The 22,006-nt window shown below is 30.3% G+C and overlaps 1 protein-coding gene across 13 annotated transcripts in view; it reads left to right on the forward strand.

Annotated features, from left to right (window-relative positions):
* The window catches only part of LOC143052868 (phosphatidylinositol 4-phosphate 5-kinase type-1 alpha-like), a 45,616-nt gene extending 36,150 nt beyond the window's left edge, over positions 1-9,466 (forward strand). For 10 of the 13 annotated variants that reach the window (XM_076226014.1, XM_076226007.1, XM_076226010.1 and 7 more), the window contains one exon: positions 7,920-9,466. In XM_076226014.1, coding sequence (XP_076082129.1) covers positions 7,920-7,968 — 49 coding nt within the window. In that variant the 3' untranslated portion in view covers positions 7,969-9,466. Of the gene's footprint in view, positions 1-1,195; positions 1,220-3,978; positions 3,995-7,919 lie in introns of those variants that run through there. The other 3 variants (XM_076226012.1, XM_076226017.1, XM_076226019.1) reach the window with 2 other exon arrangements.
* Positions 9,467-22,006: the final 12,540 nt, after the last annotated feature.

Here is a 22,006-nt window from a genome sequence, read left to right on the forward strand (position 1 = left end):
AGAAAGTCTTACTGATTAAAATACTACAATAGGTAACAATTTGACAATTTAGTAGTGTCAACCCTGTGGTTATGACCCGTGTATATAGCATATTAATCCTGAATACAACGTTTGGTGGTGCGCTTGTCAGATGCGGAACGTACAGATAAGGTAATGATAGGTAACAGGTGAATATACTATTGGTATCGGTAGCGGACTCGACCCGGAACTTCTTAATTATTGGCAATATTAATTACGTGGAAAACAAAAGGGCCTGGAGTGGTGTAATTTTTAATCTACACCTTTGTACTATATTAGTTATATATAAAGTTGAATTCTGTGATTCGTCGTTTTTACGTGATGACGGCTGACAAATTGGACCTCGTAATTTTAGTATTATAGATGTTCCCTATAGTATAATCTTTCTAATTTTAATGCCAAATTAGATTATTACCCAATTTCACGGTCCACTGAACATGGAAAAGGATAGTGAAAGTGGGGCATTTGTGTACTTTGGACACATTCTTGTTTAAAAATACTCAAAAAATGCTCTTAGCAGTTTTCCATAAACCTTGGTGAATTGTTTATATCTATTAATGCAAGCTGCAATTTTTATGACTTTCTTATTTTAAGTTTATAAGTTGTTTGGTTTTATTTATTAAAAAAGAGGGAATTTTCCAGCTTTCTGATAGTAACTCAAAAATGCTTTTAGCAGTTTTCATGAAACTTTGGTAAATTATTTATATCTTTTGTTGTAAGCTCTCATTTGATTTTTACAATTTTACGTTTCAGACTTATCATGATTATGGAAATTTATTCATTAAAATTGGGTGATTTTCAATTTTGTTGATGATGTCCTTAAGGTACTGTTCATTTGTAAAGATTTTAGTATAAATTTTCCTACAGAGATGACATGAGTGATTATACAGAGTTGTGATCAGGTCAGTGGTATTTGATGGCCATTTACAAAATTAACTGTGTCATCATATAATCTGCATAGATTTGATAATTTTTATTTCATGCTCAAGTATAACAGACTATAATTCCTATAACATTGTATGAATAAAGGCAACAGTAGCATACCACTGTTTGAAAGTCATAAATCAATTGAGAGAAATCAAATCCTGGTTACAAACTAAAGCTGAGGGAAACACATCAACTATAAGTTACTGTATACACATATTAACATGTATACAAACTATTTCTGATTTGATAGGAAGAAAATACAGATGTATTAGAGGTATTATGTGAACATCTGAATCAATGCTTCTGTTCTGTTTCAAATGTTCTTTTCTTATTGTCTATGTTTCGAGTTTTCTGTCCTTGATCTGGTTGAGCACTTCTAGCCAATGGTTGATTCTTGCTGTAAACCTTATTCTATCTGACCAAAGTATGTCTATCTTAAAGCTTTTCTTAGAGAGGAATGAATTCTTTTTTTGCCAACTGAAATGATTCTTTGCTAGCTGTCATGTTTATGATTGATCGTTAATTAGTCTGTTTGACTAAAGCACTTGGATGATGACACTGTTGCCTATTGCTGATATTATACATTGATGATTTCCCATATTGCTGATATTATACATTGATGATTTCCAGTAGACAGTTCACTGTTTCATGATTTTCTGATTTGTGCATGTCTTGGTCTTAATTTTTGTTTAAAAAAAAAGAAGTTGAAAACTGCATTTTTAAACTGGAAAATATTTGAAAGGAGAAAATTTAAATCTGTCTTTGCTCCACTTCCAAGTATATGACACCTCTTCAACATTGTTTTATTATTTTCAAGAGGAAGAGTTATCATTTTATTGGGCAGTGAAAGAAAAAAATGCATTGTAATTGAAATATGTTCGTATTTGTGAAGAAATAAGTTTGTGATTCAGTGTGCAATGGAAACTGTAAGGAGTGGAACACAAGTGATTAATAAATTCCCTTATTGTACCATGTCTATTGCAAACAAAAATCAGATTTTCATTTTAAGTTTGACACTGAACAATGTATATCACCCAGTTGATATCAAGTTTATAGGGATGCTCTGTTTTTAAGAATGGTAGCATTTCAATGAAAGGGTCATAAAAAATATAGCTTCCTTACAAATTAGAATATAACACAATTTCTGGAAAACCAAATTGATATATGTATACTTTAATCAGATTTTTCATGTATTATTTATATGCATGTGTTAATCTGTTCTTTTGTTCTTTGTGTTGAGAGTATTATGATATGTATGCATAATCAAGTCAGATAATTTAAGCATGATGACAATATAAATAATTAGAAGTAACCTAAGTTAAAGCATGGGTTGAAACTTGGTTAATGAATACAGCAAATTACAGAGGACTAGATGATGAGATATTTAGATTTAACCCTATGCCATGTATGCTGGATCATTACATTTAGAAAAAATATTCAAAAAATAACATAGCAATATGATGACCTTTGCAACCACTGAAATCATTTAGAGAATTGTTATAACTACAGAAGAAACGTTAGAGTGTATATACGTTTAAATATTCATCGACTACTTAATACAAATTTAAAAAAATAAAGATTTTAAAAGACTTCTTTATTTTACTATCAAAGTTTTGTTATTTAGAACCTAAACATTTGAATTGACACCTAATTGTCAGATAAAAAAGATTTTAGATAGTGATATTTGGAAAGAAATTATTTCTTGTATCTTTTTATCTATAGATTTACTACTAAAGTATTTGATATTACTGAACATGAAATTATTTGTCATAAGTAAATTATCACATTATAGATACCTGGATGAACATTTTGTATGCCAGACACTTGTTTTGTCTAATAAGGACTCATCATTGCTGCTCAAATTCAAAATGTTGAAAAAGCAAAACATGGCAGCCATTCATAACACATTTATAGGCATGATCATTACCTCACCTTGCCCAAAGAGCCAAGTGAGCTTCTTCATCACTTGGTCATATATGACACCGTTTGTTAAATTTTACAAAAATCTTCTTAGCTGAAACTCTTGGGCCAAATTTAAACAAACTTGGGGAGAATCATCATTGAGATATTTTGTTTTTAAAAATGTGTCTGATGACCCCGCCCCCATCCAAGATGGCTGACTTGGCTTAAAATTGAACATAGAGATGAAATGCAAGATTTTTCTATAATTTTGAAACCATAAAAAAATAAAGTCTGAAAAGGGTGGAAATGTTCAGAATGTAGAGCTCTACCTGTTGGACGTAAAGGTTGATGTAAGCAACTTTAGGTCACTTTAGCTAGCAAAAATGAGTAAACACCTCCTGTATATTCATCTATAAGTGGCCCATATTTTACAAAAATTGAAACCACCCAAATGTATGGCAAAAGAATAAACTTGATAAAATAAAGCATAATTATCAAAGACAGCAACCATAATGATATTTCATTTACTCACACTATTATTATGACATTTGAACTTTCATCATGTTCATATTGCGTAAAATGTATATTAAGCATAATATAGGGTTATTGCTAAATATTGGGGAATATTGTGCCGAGTAGAAATTTATATTGCACGAGCTTGCGAATTCAATATATGTTCAAGGAGGGACAATATTCCCCAATATTTATGCAATAACCCTTTTATTGTATAGCAATATAATATTTGAAAGTAAAAATTGGTTTAAACTAAGATTTTGTCGTTGATGACATCATGAATTTTGATATTTATTTCACTAGTGCAATATTAGAATTTATCGCACGCTAACTTTTGGTTACTTTCTGTGGGAAATATTATATTGCTATGCAATAATAAGAATTATTAAACATATTGGACAATACTTTCATTTTACTTTATGCCACATTAATCACCAACACCAACCAGTCTTAATACTTTTCTCTTACTCCTGTAATTTGTTGTGACTTTTCTGAACCATTTAACCTGTTTTAGCATGAACTAAGATATCTTAACATCTATAATTCATGTAGTTTGCTGTATATTAATTATATAAAGTAACATTGAGATCTAACCAAATGTTTTGTATTTATTTACAGCTGTAGTGAGGTAACTTTAGCTTCATTGGTTGTGGGTAAAAATGATAATACAACTAGCTGTTGACATGGTAATACTGTCATGTGACAAGTCATGTGACATAAGATACTGGTGACCTGAAATACAGTTGTAGGGATTACTGTTGACATGAAATTCTTTAGGGGAAACACTTTATAAGTCAGGTGACCTGAACTACTAATTTAAGGTTATGTGATATGAAATGCTTACATATTAAACAGGTGACCTGGCATAAGTCACTGTAATAAGAGACAAAGAATATAATCATGTAATAGTTTTATTTTGGAATCTCTGGATTGATAATCAACCCCTCTTTAAGATTACACTGATTTTATCTTTAGCAATCTCCCAATTTTTTTGCCTATTTTGTTATGTTTTAACTGTGAGAGTATTGAAGTCACAGCTAGTTGTAACCATGACAACCAAGTTATGGATCTTTTAACAGCTAGTCGTAATTCTATTAATGTAGTTATTGCCAGTTGTAACCACTAACAACCACATGTTTAGTAAACATAACAATTACAGTATTATTCCAGATGTTGTTATCAATGGATATTTCCAATGAAACCCCAACATTTCTGTTGTAAGGCCTTTAAATGTTCTTACACAATTTACCTCTATTAACCTTGACATTTTGGGACAATGATGTGTTACCATGACAATGAATAGGTCTATATTGTTAGGTTTTTTTTATTTTATTGTTTTACCATGATGTCAGTGGTGTAATTTATTGTTGTTTTCTTCTAATTTATTAACCTTTTCAAATGGTGTTATATGTATGTTTTATTGTCAAATAGAATGATTAGGTACTATTTGAATATTGTTAAGATAAGATTATCTGCAATTTACTACCAATTAGGTGATATCCCTCCATTAAAAGGCAAACAGTTACTCTGATTTCATTTTGGTTGTCTTAAGAATCTAAGTGTACTCCCTATGTCCTGGCTTGTAGGCAATGAGGTCACTTAGGTTTACCTTTGTTCCTCTATCTGATGTTATGAAACTTGATTACGATGCAGTTTTTTTATTTCCACCAAACACTGATTCTGTTCAAAATTTGGGTCACGTTAACTGTTTATGAGTTATGTCCCTTTATGAATAGAAACAATGACTGCTTAATTTGATATTTCCACACTCAATGAAATGTTTTGAAACTTGTAGACAATGTTAAACCACCAAACAAAGATTAATTTTAATTTTGAAGGTGTCACTTTCACGCTTTTAAATTGACTATTGCTTAATTGCAGTCAATGGCATCTATCAGATTGACACTTTTTATACGACCGCAAAAAATTTAATTTTTTGGTCGTATATTGCTATCACGTTGGAGTCGTCGTCGTCGTCGTCGTCGTCCGAAGTTTTCGCACTCTAACTTTAGTAAAAGTGAATAGAAATCAATGAAATTTTAACACAAGGTTTATGACCACAAAAGGAAGGTTTAGATTGATTTTGGGAGTTTTGGTCCCAACATTTTAGGAATTAGGGGCCAAAAAGGGCCCAAATAAGCATTTTCTTGGTTTTCGCACTATAACTTTAGTTTAAGTGAATAGAAATCTATGAAATTTTGACACAAGGTTTATGACCACAAAAGGAAAGTTGGGATTGATTTTGGGAGTTTTGGTTCCAACAGATTAGGAATTAAGGGCCAAAAAAGGGCCCAAATAAGCATTATTCTTGGTTTTCGTACAATAACTTTAGTATAAGTAAATAGAAATCAATGAAATTTTAACACAAGGTTTATGCCCACAAAAGGAAGGTTGGGATTGATTTTTGGAGTTGAGGTCACAACAGTTTATGAATTAGGGGCCAAAAAGGGGCCCAAATAAGCATTATTTTTGGTTTTTGCACCATAACTTTAGTATAAGTAAATAGATATCTATGAAATTTAAACACAAGGTTTATGACCATATTGTGCAATAGCAATTAATTTTCAATTGGAGTTATCTTTCTTTGTATAGAATAGTAGTTGATAATATGTGTTGGAAATTTGCCAGACATGACTATGATGTCATTTCTATTTTCATTTGCCAATAACTTTATGTAAATAACTTCATTGGAAGTTTGCCAATATAAAATGTTGCTGATGATACAATAAACAATGTTTATTCACTTTTACTACCGACCAATCTTTACCATTCAGTGATAACAAGCCCTTTATTTTACATTTTAATATTTTATGATGTATTTAAAAGAGTAGTTATTGTTGCAAACTCCATTAGAAATTTGAATTGATATCAGTTTTGGAAAAAGGGAAACAGGGATGTGAAAAAAAGGCGGGGGGGGGGGGGGGGGGGGGGGGTTAAATTTTTCTCATTTCAGATTTCATAAATAAAAAGAAAATTTCTTCAAACATTTTTTTTTTGAGAGGATTAATATTCAACAGCATAGTGAATTGCTCAAAGGCAAAAAAAAACCTTTTAAGTTCATTAGACAACATTCATTCTGTGTCAGAAACCTATGCTGTGTCAACTATTTGATTTTAGATTTAAAAAGTTTGAAGAAGAAATCTTTAATTGATTTGTAAAATCTTGACATTTGTTTTGTGTAAAAAAAAACCATGTAATGTCAAAAATTTGATCACAATCCAAATTCAGAGCTGTATCACGCTTGAATGTTTTGTCCATACTTGCCCCAACTGTTCAGGGTTCGACCTCTGCGGTCGTATATAGCTGCGCCCTGCGGAGCACCTGGTTTCTTTTATTCTTATAAAAATCATCGAAGATACCAGTCTATTAATTTTTTTAACCAGACACGTATTTCATCTTTATACAGTGATATATGACTGAACAAAGAGACTTAAATCAAAATTCTTTAGGCCAAATCAGGGGGAATCAGGGGGAATGTAGACTGCTTTAAAAGTTAAAGTTTGTTTAAAAAGATGTAGCATAGACCAATTTCATCAAACTGTTACAATTTTATGCTGACTTATATTAATTATATTCATTAATTAAATAGTGGCCTTTTAAAGCAATTTTACTAACATTTTTTACAATTAGTTAGCATGTACACATATAGCCAATTATAATAATATTTCACATACTATAACAATTTTATTCTTTTTTTTTTTGTGTATCAAGGGATCAGAATAAAATATTTTGTAGGATTTAAGTATACAAAGTATAAGTTTCTTGTGGCATCAATTCCTCATTATATTTTGTTTGTATGTGTATTATCTGATTTTCAAGAGTTTTTATCGTTTCAAAAACAAACATTAGATTGTCATTTGGTTTCCGTTTGAAGGTTTCATCATTGTCTTACCACATCTTCCTATTTTTATTTGTGACAATTTAGTATAGATTTATCTTTTATTAACTTCCATGTTCTGACTAAATTTGATACATTGGTATAATAAGTATGTCATTTAGTTAGTCCTTTAGATTAAATCATTCCTCATTATTTGGCAATTTTTCTATTGAAGTAATTTTAGAATGATTTTTATAAAGTAATAACCTCTTTCAAATATTCACCCAAAATTCGCTTATAAATAATAATGTCCCCTTTTCAACTAAAGTGAACAAAGTTTTTAATTTGTTTGTGGGTGTTCAATACTGTCCAAGATGCCCAATTTAGTGTTATATTAACATTGTCTGTAAGATGAACTCATCATAGATACCAGGACTAAATTTTGTATATTCACCAGACGCGCATTTCATCTACAAAAGACTCATCAGTGATGCTCGGATCTAAAAAAGTTAAAAAGGCCAAATAAAGTACGAAGTTGAAGAGTATTAAGGAGAGACATCATGTAGAGGGATGGGGTTGAGAAGATGATGTTTTATTAAATTTTATGAAAAGAGTCATTTCAATTGACAAATTTAGTTGATAACAATATAATTTTGATACTGGAAGCTTTAAAAGTACGAATTAGTTTTTTGTTTATGTATACACTATTTTTATAAATAATACCCTTTTCTCTCTTTTTCAGACACATTTGTAGCATAAGGAAAACTTCCAGATGTAAAAACTGTGATTGAAATATTCCCATGATGCAATACAATAGACTCATCCATTGATCATCCACTTCCTGTTATCCCATAATTCATCTCTGTGAATAGAGCATCCCAAGAAGGAACAAATTTATTATTATTTATTTATTTTTTACTGTCAGTAATACTGGTATTTTAGATCAATTTTATGTCATATATTTATTTTAAATACAGTCATTGTCTTACTGTGTAATACAAATAACTATTTTGAAAACAGTAAGAGATTGAACATATACATGATATATACAACAATTTGTCCAAACATTCCTCATATGAAACTTTTGTGGTCATTTAATGAATTGAATGACTTAACTGAGGGAAGGAGATTTTAAAATGTACAACTTTCTTATGAAACAAATGAATGTGAGCAAAGACATTGATATAAAATAGAAATAGTGCAGATTCAAATTTATGAAAAAGTATTTTTCAAGTTGCATTACCTATGTGTTCTTTCCAATTAAATATTAATTAGCATTTCAATCTCTTATAGAAGCAGCTAAGAAGTGATAGGTAGACAAATTTCTGCACAGTTATTATTAAGAAGAACTTATCTTTAACAGCAGTTACATATTCATAACCATAACAAGATTATGTGGTCTGCTAGATATGATAAGAAAACCTTTCTGCATCTTAGAATCTTGTGAATCTAAAATAACCTGCAAAAGGTAAACTAGCCATGGTAAAAGGGACATTACCTGTGTAAGACAACCAAATAGTGATAAAAATACTGAAATAATTGGCGATATCTTAAGTATGATTAACAACTAAGAAAGAAAGTAATTTGTGTTAAGATAAACCACAGTTAAAGGAGAGATTACCTGTATAAGACAAATATCTTCTGATTGAAGAAAGTAACTTTTATAAAACATATTGATATAAGAAGTGAGCTACCCTGTGAAGTATATAGATATTTAATTTAAAAACTGAAAGAGATAAGTCTGAAGTTAAAACCAATATTTAAATGGATAATAACAATTGAATTCATTATATATCTTCTCAGTTAATCAGGCCATTTTATCAACTTTCAATTTTGTGCATTTATGAAAACAAATGCAATTTATGTCGATGGGGTGGAAAACAACCAAATTGTTGCATTTTAAGATCTTTTTGAGTAACTGCTTTGAAATAATGCCACTTATATACTTGCTGTGTATGTTTCCCTTTGTATAAAAACATAACAATACAAATAACAATGAGAACAGTCTAGTGCTGCATCACTTGATTTTTCTTGAAATGTTTTCAAAGCCAACACTACATGTATATTTACTTATTATGAATGTTATCATCATTACTAGGTAACAATTATCATGTGAACACAGTGTTATAGAATATGTAGGATCAAATAATTATAATGTCACATAATTGATTCCACTCAATTGAACTTTGAACTATTTGAATAATCACATGATAGTCATGTGATTGATATGAAAGTGTAGACATCTATTGTAAATTAAATCATTGTAAAATTAAAATATTTTCTTACATACTATTTGTTTTAACTTTATTCGGGTTAAGATATCTGTAGGTTTTTGGGGTTCACAGGGATGATTCCACTATAAAATTTAGGGCCGCTGAGCGGCCCTTAAATTGGCCAGCGGCCCCAAAAAAATGTACATGCAAATGAATTCCCAATACAGGGAAATAAAATAAAAATCGATATTTCCGGAAAAGTTTCTGTCACCGATTAAGGCAACTATAATTTTTCATAGTTTGTTGTCAAAACGTTTTAAAATCCGGATAATAATGCTGTTTACGATCGCATCTTAGTAACAACGATTTAATTATGTCAACATGTGGGAAACAATTTTAGCTGCCGAATACAATTAATTAATATGTTATGGGAGTATTGGATCTTGTAAAAGCAGATCGCCCAGCAGGTTGATAAAAATGGGTGTCAAAGCAGACTTCGGCAGAGAGCAAATTCAAATTTTGATATAACATTGATGGATAAGGTTTAATGGACGCCGATCTCGTAAAAGCAGATCTCCCAGCAGAGCCGGTTATATAATATGATGAAAACTTGTTTTGTAAAAAAAATTATTTCCTCAAAAGACAAAAGTTTGAGCGTTTTTTGAAAATAATGTTGATGATAGACCATTCATGAAATACGATGTCATCATTATTGAACTATTTCAAAAGTTTTGAAGATGATCCAAATAATTTTAAAGAACACTGGTTCAATGCTTTAAATATCTTATGGGCCATTTAAAAAAAATGAAGCAAAAGTGATACATAGGGGGTCCAATTTCAAACTCAATATTTTTCATTTCTTTTTGTCTTACCCTATTACCGATACTTTATATTTTATAATTCCAAAGTTTCAAGCAGAACGAAACAGACACATTGAATAATCTTAAATTTTAATAACATACATCTCAAAACATTTGAACAGAAACCATACTACTTATAAACAAGTTTGGTAATAAAACAGTCAAGAAAACATCGCTCAAACCTTTTCCAAATGAAAGTCAATAGAATAAGAAAAATTTTAAAACCAAAATTTCCATCTTTTCTGCTAAATTATATAATAACAATCAAATTGAATAGCTTAATTTAAATAAAATAATAATAACTAGTGATTGAAGTTTTTGCCAATAAAAAGAATCTTAATATATTTCAGTTAAAATAGTAAACTTTGAAAGCCCTGAGTTTTTGTGATCATTTGGAAAAATAAAAATGTCATTTCATTGTACCGTTTTTATGTAATTGTATGTAGAAAAAGCCTTCTATTTTCAGTATTTTGTCACACTCCTGACATATGTTACAAAGATTGAAAAATGCTTTAAACTTGCACAAAAATTCACTTAACACATTGCTATATCATTGATTTCAATTACTGACATCTTTTGCCATAGAACAGGACTTTCTTTTTAGGGCCATTTAAAAAAAATACACAGAAAGGCACCCAAAAATGTCAGGAGTGTGACAACTATCTTTAAACATCTACCAAAGAATACATAGGACTTAAATATTTTCTTCTTCTTTATTTTTCAGAAGTGACTATTCCAAAGAGAAGAAAAAAAATTATTACAACTGTGATATGTTTATATCATAAATGTGGGAGTGCATTATATATGTCAGGAGTGTGACACTTTTTTTAAGACATTTTCTGTCAATTCATAATTTCAAAAGGACAAGTCCCACAAGTTTCTTTGTGTTAGAAATGTTGAAACCAAGTTATATTCCTATCATGTACCTCTTAAATGTGTTATTTATCATGATTGTTTTGGCACAACGAGTTTTAATTTGTAATTTTTCTATTTTTTTGTGCACAGTAATGCACATTTATCAAAGGAAATAAGTGTGTACAACTATAATATCATATAGGAAAGTGAGGAAATGAATTTTGTGCAAAAAAGAACAATCATTTTGATTTAAAATGGAATATTTAAAGAAGTTTCAAGGATTAACCATTTAGATGTAATTCGTCACACTCCTGACATGAATTTAACAATTTAAGAAAAATATGAAAATTAGCTTTATTTTTAGGACAGATAATTGAAAGACAGCTAGTAAAATGAAGAAACTCTTGGTAAAACTTCCATTCCTTAAAACATCTACTAGATTTGCTGAAATTAGCAGGGCAGAATTTTCTAGAAGAAATGATTCAAAGAAAGAGACTTCGAAAGAGAGGACCTTCAAATACTGGCTAAATCTGAAATTAAAAAATGATCAGAGGAAGTTGGAACATCTTAAAATAAAAACTTATAAAACCAAGCTAACAAAAAAAGGCTTAAAGAAGAAGAACTTTGAATCCCAAATTTGATAAACAATATAAAGAAAAACAAAGGCAGTGGCAGAGAAACAGTAAAAAAAAAGGAAGATTGATAAAAAAGAAGTTGGGTTGAATAAGGACTTAGAATCGAACAAAAACAGCTCAAAAATTCAAATGAGAACAGATCTGTGACTGTGTCAGATTCCAGATCTACAGTGAGAAAACCTGCACAACACACAAGAAAACAATTGCCACATATCAAAAATGCTTATAAATGATCTCTTCGAGAAGGCCCTTTCTTCTGGGTGTAGCATTTTTAATGATGTGTTTCAAAGTACTCGTCCAAGCATTTTTGTTTTGTGGCAGTTGTTTTCTTGTGTGTTGTGCAGGTTTTCTCACTGTAGATCTGGAATCTGACACAGTCACAGATCTGTTCTCATTTGAATCTGAGCTGTTTTTGTTCGATTCTAAGTCCTAATATATTCAACCCAACTTCTTTTTTATCTTTCTTCCTTTTTTTCTACTGTTTCTCTGCCACTGCCTTTGTTTTTCTTTATATTGTTTATCAAATTTGTAATTCAAAGTTCTTCTTTCTTTAAGCCTTTTTTTGTTAGCTTGGTTTTATAAGTTTTTATTTTAAGATGTTCCAACTTCCTCTGATCATTTTTTAATTTCAGATTCAGCCAGTATTTGGGGGTTCTCTCTTTCCAAGTCTCTTTCTTTGAATCATTTCTTCTAGAGAATTTTGCCTGGCTAATGTCAGCAAGTATAGTGGATGTTTTAAGGAATGGAAGATTTACCAAAAGTTTCTTTATTTTACTAGCTGTCTTTCAAATATCTGTCCTAAAAATAAAGCTGATCTTAATATTTTTCTTAAATTGTTAAATTCATGTCAGGAGTGTGACGAATTTCATCTAAATGGTTAATCATTGAAACATCTTTAAATATACCATTTTAAATCAAAATAATTGTTCTATTTTGTACAAAATTCATTTCCTCACTTTCCTATATAATATTATAGCTGTACACACTTATTTCCTTTGATAAATTTGCATTACTGTGCACAAAAAATAGAAAAATGACCAATTAAAACTTATTGTGTCAAAACAATCATGATAGATTACACTTTTAAGAGGTAAATGATAGGAATATAACTTGGTTTTAACATTTCTAACACAAAGAAACTTGTTGAACTTGTCCTTGTGAAATTATGAATTGACAGAAAACGCTTTAAAAAAAGCGTCAAACTCCTGACTTATATAATGCACTCCCACATCTATGATATAAACATATCACAGTTGTAATAATTTTTTTTCTTCTCTTTGGAATAGCCACTTCTGAAAAATAAAGAAGAAGAAAATATTTAAGTCCTATGTATTCTTTGGTAGATGTTTAAAGACAGTTGTCACACTCCTGACATTTTTGGGTGCCTCTCTTTGGTGTCCATTAAAACAATAAAATGTGTGATTTAGAGCACCAACATACCCTAAATTATAGTGCTAATATACCAATACAAATTTATTTCCCATACTGGCATTATTGGACTTTAAAACATGGTTATAAGGAAGCTTAATTTTAAAAGTGTCATTTTTTGAAAGACTTTATTTTTTGTACATACCTTCACAATAAAGGTCAGTCATTACTTATCTTAAAATTTTATTGGACAAAATTACAAAAATATTTAAGACTAATAATGTAGCAACTACCAGAAATATTTCAGTATAGCATAAAAACGATCCACCTTTTTCAATTCTACTTTGAAAATTTCTATTTTTTTAAATGTCACGCTAAAAGCGTCACACTCCTGACAAAAATGGCCTGTTTTTAAAACATTTCTCTGCAGTGGTTTGAGATATCTTCATGAAACTTGGCATGCAGCTAGCCCTGACTATCCTGCATTTTATAACACCTGTGTTATAATTCTAAACTTAACTAATTTAAAAATATACCACAAAATTTAAAAAGCTTCATTTTTTTTTAAATGGCCCTTATCAATCAAGTATATGAACCTTTGTAATTGCTTTTCTGAATTCGACAATTGACCAGTTCAATTTGAAATCCATTTGAATTCAGGTAAATTTATAGAGATGACCTGCTGTTGAAAAAATACCTGATGAATGATTTTTTTCAGTGGTTTATGTTAGCTGAAATATATGTTTTTATAATAGGTCTAGGTAACTATAGCTAAGATGAAAGACTAGTGCAGCATGTTCAATGATATTCATGTAATAACAGTAGCCCATCCAGAATTATTCAAAATGTTACAACTTACATGAACATCAGTGTACTGGCATGACAGGTTAAACTTAATAATATACATTTTCCGTTTTTCAGGAAAATAATGTTATTTCGTCTTAGATTTTATTCTTAAAAAATTCCCAATTAGAATAAAAATTCCCAATTTGATGTTCAAGGGACCCATTTGAAAACACCTGGAATCATCCCTGCTGTAATATAAAAAGATATTTTGTTTTGCTAATATACTGGTTTCCAGGTATGATCTCTACGTTTAATTTCACAGGGACATTACTAGGGAATGTTACCAGTATAAATGCACATGGTAGGCAATGGAATGGAATTCTACGAAAGACCTAATGTTTCGTGAAGTCCAGAGTTTTAGTATAAGTTTGAACTTTGGGGCATATTAATGTTAAAAATATGCCACACAGCCCTATGCTTTGACCTTTAAATTAAAAAAAGAGATGTGCATGCCATCTTTCCATTCTAGGATATAATTCTTTACAAAAAATCATAGAAAAGTAGTGTTAGCCGTAAAGGGAGTTCTTATGGAAAATTGCATTGTGTATATTTACAGAAATTCAACCTATTATTGAGTAACATAAGTTCTCGGATCATTCAGTATCACTACAGGAACTGCATAACACAAGTCATTCAGTTTTAACAGAAAGATTTAGATGCATTTATAAAAGTACAGGATTTAGGGACGACATCAAAAGATCGATGTAGGATAAAAAACTTCAATCAAATAGTTTGGGGGTGGGGGAGGGGTCAATATTGCTGCAAGTTTTGTTAATTCAAAATCGATTTTACCTATATCCATATAGGTAAATAATTTTTCCCCAAATTACGTTAAGAGGGGTAAGAGGGGGGAGGGGGTGGGGGTCAGTGAAAAAACTATGCGAATTAAGTTTTTTTTTATCCTACATTGAACTTTTGATGTTGTCCCTTATGCTGTAACAAAATTATGCGAATAATCCGGTAAATATTTTTCACGAATCATTCAATTACAACTGTACCCGAGTCATTCACACTAAGCAGTACAAGAACCATTGCTTTCTAACTCATTCCTTTCTAATGTAATGAACTTTTCCTTGTTCTTCTAAATGTTGTCGTTATTATGGGAATATTTTCGTCTGCAGCATAACCCCGTTTTTTTAGGTGTTTCTATGAAAAATTGATTTTGTGATTCTATGTCCTCTACATTATTAGATGAGCGAATAAATCTTATAATTTCGAATACAGACGATGGAAGGGATGATGATCTATGCAGGTATAGGTAGTTATCTGTTGGTTTGTGATAGAATTTTATGTCAAAGATTTTAAAAAATGTTAACTAACAACACATTGCACTTTCTGCTGTTAACAATATACTAGTCCAGCATTCCAGTGAAGATTCCCTGTTTGTTAATACCAGAGATCCAGGATTGTTTTCTGGTAAGCCCCTTTATATTAAATTAAAATTAGTTTTAATAAAACAGCTAAATTATAAAATAAACAAGGAAATATAAGTGAGACTTATTTGTTAAATTCTTTACTATATCTATAAATATATATATTCTAACTAGCAATAGTTGACTCTTGAGTACTGTTTCCGGACATTTTCATATTTTCCTGGTAAACGTGTGTATTGTTCTTCTATAAAATATCTTCCTTGTTTTGAAACAAAATTATCACACCGGTCATGACTTTAAAAATAAAACGAATAGATGTGATGTAGCATTTTCACAGGTATGTTTGAATCAAAATTTATCTATAGAATAAGGAAGATTAAAAGTAAATACATATTTCATTTTATAATATATCGAAGATTTTATTTGTAATAAATATCTTACACTGTAAAAGTTGAACGTTTGTCATTGATGTATCATAGTAAACTTAATGAATGAATGAATGAATGTTGGCAGCTATTTCAAAAAGCCAAGCAATTAATTTTTTTATTTCGGCAAATAACACGATGCCGTCATTCCTAAATACTGAGTATAAATAAAGTCAACAGTAGTATACTGCCGTTTTAAAGTCATACATCGATTTAGATACCTACTATCCGGGTTACAAACTTAAACACTTCACTATAAGAAGAAAACAGCGAAACATCAAGCACTCACACTATATTGTATATATTGTTCATGATAATACTTTTCCGAGCAGCACTCATACAAGCTTTTATATATAGCACAACAGAATCACGAACTGTCTTTCACGTGACTGGTTCAACGTCACAAATGTGACGTGACATGTAAATTTCTAAAAAAAAAGTTGAAACTGTATAAGATCAGGTTTGTAACTTTGTTATTTCATCTATTTTATAACAATTACAAGAATATTAATGTAGAATTGTGTTCGTAGTTCGACAACCAATTATATTATCTAGCTATGTCTGTATTTTTTTTTTAAATCAAACTGTAAAGCTAATAAAATGTGTGCATATAGTTGCTTTCAACTATAGTCTTAGAAATGAACTGATTAATTATCTTTACTGTTACATCAAAAAGAAAATAGAAAAGTTGAATTACAACTGCAAACGACAAGAAATTTAACAATATCCAATTAAAAATACAACATCATAACTAAATACATGAATGTTGCGAAATCCCACTCAGCAAAACAATCATATTAGGGAATAGATCATGTTCTGTACTTAAAATACAGAATATCTTTGAAGTCCATCTTTTAGTGTAGAAATAATAAAAGTAAGAATGTTTAATCAAACATGTTGATGATGATCCAGCAATGTAAATTTGAAAACGTGTGTAAATTTTCCCAGTATTTAAGAGATGATTTCAAGAATGCTCAAGTCTGTTAAGCTTGGCGACAAAAAGGCTCCCATGGGAACACCTACGCTTTGTTTATATATTACGTTATTGAACTCAAGTTCTTTGTTTTCTAGTGTAATTATTCTTAGTAATTTCAGAAATTCTTTCCTTGGTTGGAAAATTAACTCGCAAAAAATTACCACGCATGTAATACTACAGTTATTGTGAAGTGTCCATATATATTTATGAAAGAAGTTAGTACAACCATTTTCCTCTATACTTCGAAACGCGGAAAATTATAAATATCGGTGACTAATTTCAGTTTAACTGCTAGTCTCATATATCTAATAAATAATGATATCATCCAGGACTGTATTCTCTATCAAGATGGCTCCGGGATATATAAATTATACCGGATGTAACTATTACTTCGTTCCAGTTTGTATTTATAGCAGTTTGAATAGTTATTTTCCAATATTATTTTTTGAGTGCAAAGTTAAGTGGTGCTAACAGAGATTGAATTCCGTATTTGTATATCATCTGTGTTAAGTTCACATGAATTGTTTACGTTTGAAATTCACAAAAAAAAAATCTTAACGTTCAAATAACATTTAGATTTTTAAATCCAATTGTGTTTAAATGTTAACGGTAAATTCATGTGAGTTCACATGGAAATGTTCACGTGATTTCCATGTATAAGCTCGTTTAAGGTGAATCTGTCATGAAATTGTTCATGTTTATACTGAATTCGTCATTATTGAGATCCAAACTATTATCCACATATCTAAACGTGTTATTTAATGTTTGTATCAGATGTTGTTATGATGTGTATTTAATAAGAAACTCAAAACAATATAGGAACAGGTACACAATGAGTGAATCAGTAAGTCTCCATTGGAATTCCGATAATTTGACGATGTATGGAATCTACACAGCAAACACAAAAAAAACGGAAAAACTCAAGGGCAGTTATCGTATCGAAGTAGGTAAAGATGACATAGTTCTTGTATTTGTTTTGTCCTAAACAAGTTTGAACATATATATTCGCAATCTGACTTTTAAATGCCCTTTCAATTAGGTGTCTCATTTATTTCTTAATAAGATTATCAGCCAAAGTGGTATATAGGGGAAAAAAATCAAACTTTAAACAGATTCAAATTCATCCGGATAGGCATGCATTTATCAAATACTTCTAACAAAAAAATACTACTATTTGCAATGTCCTTATTGCAAGATAATAATACACATACCTCTTTTCTTAATTTATTAGTTCAGTAAAAATAAATGTATTGTATTTACATTATCACATATATTTTTTATGTTGATCTAAATATCCAGTGAAAATAGATGATAATCAGGAAACAAACAAAAGTATAATAAAAAAAAACGCAGTATCACTAAAGGCAACAGTAGTATACCGCTGTTCAAAACTCGTATAAAATCGATGGACAAAACACTAAATCGGGGTAACAAAGTAAAACTGAGGGAGACGCATTAAATATAAGAGGAGAACAACGACACAACATTAAAATGTAACACACACAGAAACGGACTTAGCATTAGACAAAATCCGACGATAATAACAAATATAACATCAAAACCAAATACATGAATTTGGGATAGAAAAGTACCGTGACACGTCTTATAGTAATGTGAATTCACACTCAAATATAAGAGAAAACAAACGACACAACGTTAAAATGTAACACACGCAGAAACGAACTATAATATAACAATGGCCATATTTCTGACTTGGTACAGGACTTTTTTTAAAGAAAAAAATGATGGGTTGAACCTGGTTTTGTGGCATGCCAAACCTCCCGCTTTAATTATTACTTTAAACACAAATGAACAAGAATGTGTACCCAGTACACGGGTGCCCCATTCACACTATCATTTTCTATGTTCAGGCGATCGTAAAAATGGGAGGAAATCTCTAATTTGGCATTAAAATTAGAAAATATTATATTATAGGGAACATGTACTAAGTTTTAAGTTGATTGGACGAATGCACAGACCAGAACATATAATGCCCACAAATGGGGCATACAAATCAAATGACTTTCATTAATTATTTTTAGCAATTTGATGATTGATTACAAAAGATAACTACCCTCCAATAACAAGAAAATTAAGCTATCCGACACGTGCTACCTTCATCACAACTAAGCAAAAAGCAATACCAGTTTGTAAATAAGGATATTATGAAAGACGAATACAAAACAATAGTCCAGATTCACATGTATAAAAATGACAAGAACAACACAGTGAAAAATAATTGTAAAGTCTGTTCCTTAAATCGGAGTCAATATAAAAAAGAAGATGTGGTATGATTGCAATGAGACAATTGTCCACAAGAGACGTCATATTAAAGTCAATCAAAATCGACATTTGATTATTTGTTTTTAAATCCATTCAAAGGACTTACAGCAGTGATGTCCACCCGTTTTTAATTTTTATTTCGATCTAAAAATAATGAATATTCCATGTGTTCATATGTGTGTAATTCAACATGTGTGTAGTTCATGTAGTTATCGAGAATATAAGACCTGAGTCGGTCAATATATTATTGAACATCTTCAACAGCAGTATGCAAGATTTAAGCTGTCAATATACAATTTTAAGCAATTATATGTTTTTTTTTACTTAATTAACTTACAATGCAACACCAAACATATCTTATTAGCTTCATAACAAGTAACATTTTTCATTCTGTCCAAGCATTTTCTTATGATGAAATACACAACAAATATTTTTGTCTAAAACCTTATGTCTCAAACGCTCAACTAACTTCACATGTTTTACATCACAATAATCTTTTTTTCCTTTTAGGTTTATTGATGTGCCATAACCATGAGCGATCTTGATAAGGTAATAATGTTTAAAGTTATATTAATCGGTTTTTAATAGTTGCAATGATAAACATGATAGTGTTAAACTAACATTCTTCTTATTAGCTTTCGTCCTTGCTTTGACAAATATGTATTTAACATTGTTGGGTTGATGTTTAGACGAGTTGTTTATATATATATATATATATATATATATATATATATACAACATGCATACGTGCACACGTAAAAACGTGCGGTTTTTATCCAACGCAATCATAGGTTTGAACGTAGTTTTCAATTTAGACTTGTTTATATTTTTTCGTTTGGGCTTGTATCATATTTTCCCTCCGGTTTATATGATCGTTCATCCTATATTGACTCTTGTAATTCAAGAGTCTATCTAAATTGAGGGTAAATTATATGGCCTTCAAAATACCGTTTCGATCCCTAACATCACTGAAGAGACATTTATTGTCAAAATCCGGATCTGGTGTACTAAAAAATATTGACACCTTATGTTTTTGGCATAACATCTTGGCCACAAGTTTACTGTTTTCTGTTTAGTATTAAATTTATATTTAGATCCGTTTTGTTACATCTTGTGATCAATTTTATTTGGCAATCGTCAATGGCAGTCAGCAGGGTTAAAGAACATTAGTTGTTCGACCTGTTAGTCACATGCGATTTGTTTACATATACATTTTCACTTTTTTGGTCTTTCGGAAAATGCTGTTTGTGCTGTATTTAGACCTTTCTACAACGAAAGTTGTTTTACATGCACACGTAAACAAATTGCGGTTTTTATCCAACGCAATCATAGGTTTGAACGTAGTTTTCAATTTAGACTTGTATATATACAAGTGTGGTGTACTAAAATATATATTAACACCTTATGTTTGTGGCATAACATCGTGGCCACAAGTTCATTGTTTTCTATTTAGTATTAAATTTATATTTAGATCCATTTTGTTACATCTTGTGATCAATTTTATTTGGCTATCTCCAATGGCAGTCAGCAGAGTTAAAGAACATCAGTTGTTCGACCTGTTAGTCAAATGCGTTTTGTTTAAATATACTTCTTCACTTTTTTTGTCTTTTGGAAAATGTTGTTAATGCTGTATTTAGACCCTTCTACAACGAAATTTGTTTTACATGCACAGGTATAAAAATTGCAGTTTTTATCCAACGCAATCATAGGTTTGATCGTAGTTTTCAATTTAGACTCGTTTATATTTTTTCGTTTGGGCTTGTATCATATTTTCCCTCCGGTTTATATGATCCGTTCATCCTATATTGACTCTTTAAATTCAAGAGTCTATCTAAAAATGAAGGTACATTTTATATGGCCTTCCAAAAACCGTTTTGATCCCTAACATCACTGAAGAGACATTTATTGTCGAAATCCGGATCTGGTGTACCAAAAAATATTAACACCTTATGTTTGTGGCATAACATTGTGGCCACAAGTTAATTGTTTTCTGTTTCGTATTAAATTTATATTAAGATCCATTTTGTTACATCTTGTGATTAATTGTATTTGGCTATCGCCAATGGCAGTCAGCAGGGTTAAAGAACACCAGTTGTTCGACCTGTTCGTCAAATGCGTTTTGTTTAAATATACTTCTTCACTTTTTTGGTCTTTTGGAAAATGTTGTTAGTGCTGTATTTAGACCTTTCTACAACGAAATTTGTTTTACATGCACACGTCTAAAAATTGCGGATTTTTTCCAACTCAATCATAGGCTTGAACGTAGTTTTCAATTTAGACTCGTATATATATATATATCGAACTGAGAGGTTTTAAGAGTGATATTATTGTTGTGGTTATTTGATATGATAATAATTGCCAAGAACGAGAAAGCTATTATTAGACAGTTGTGTCTTATGTTTTATAAAATCGAAATTATATACACACTGACTAACTGAAAGCATACTAGAAAAAAAAAAACACACCAATTATATCAACAGACACATACTGAACATATGAAACACAATATGTTTTTGTTTCAATGATATGGTTATTCTAGGATTAGTGAATGTGTCTGTGACTACCACATTCTATATTCAGGATATTTTCCAGTGATTTGAAATGCTAAATAATGTTTGACATCTAACTGCATATATTATTATCGAGAGTTTCATATATGAAAAAAAGAGAAAACAGAAAAAATGATATCACCCATTACGTTTACTCTGTGATAATGATAAAAAGTAAATAATAACTGCAATAACAATATGCGTTTTTTGCATTTTTGGTTATAATATAAGAAAGAGGATGTGGTATGATTTCCAATGATTCAACTCTCCACAAGATACCAAATTCCACAGACATTAACAACTATAGGTTGCCATACGGCCTGCAAGAATGGTCAAAGTCCATACACCATATTCAATTATAAAAGGCCCCGAAATGAAAAATGAAAAACAATTCAAACGAGAAAACTAACATAATGTAAAAAAAAAAAAACTAAACAAATATGTAA

Source organism: Mytilus galloprovincialis, chromosome 11, assembly GCF_965363235.1.
Source record: "Mytilus galloprovincialis chromosome 11, xbMytGall1.hap1.1, whole genome shotgun sequence".
NCBI classification, from domain to species: Eukaryota; Metazoa; Mollusca; class Bivalvia; order Mytilida; family Mytilidae; genus Mytilus; species Mytilus galloprovincialis.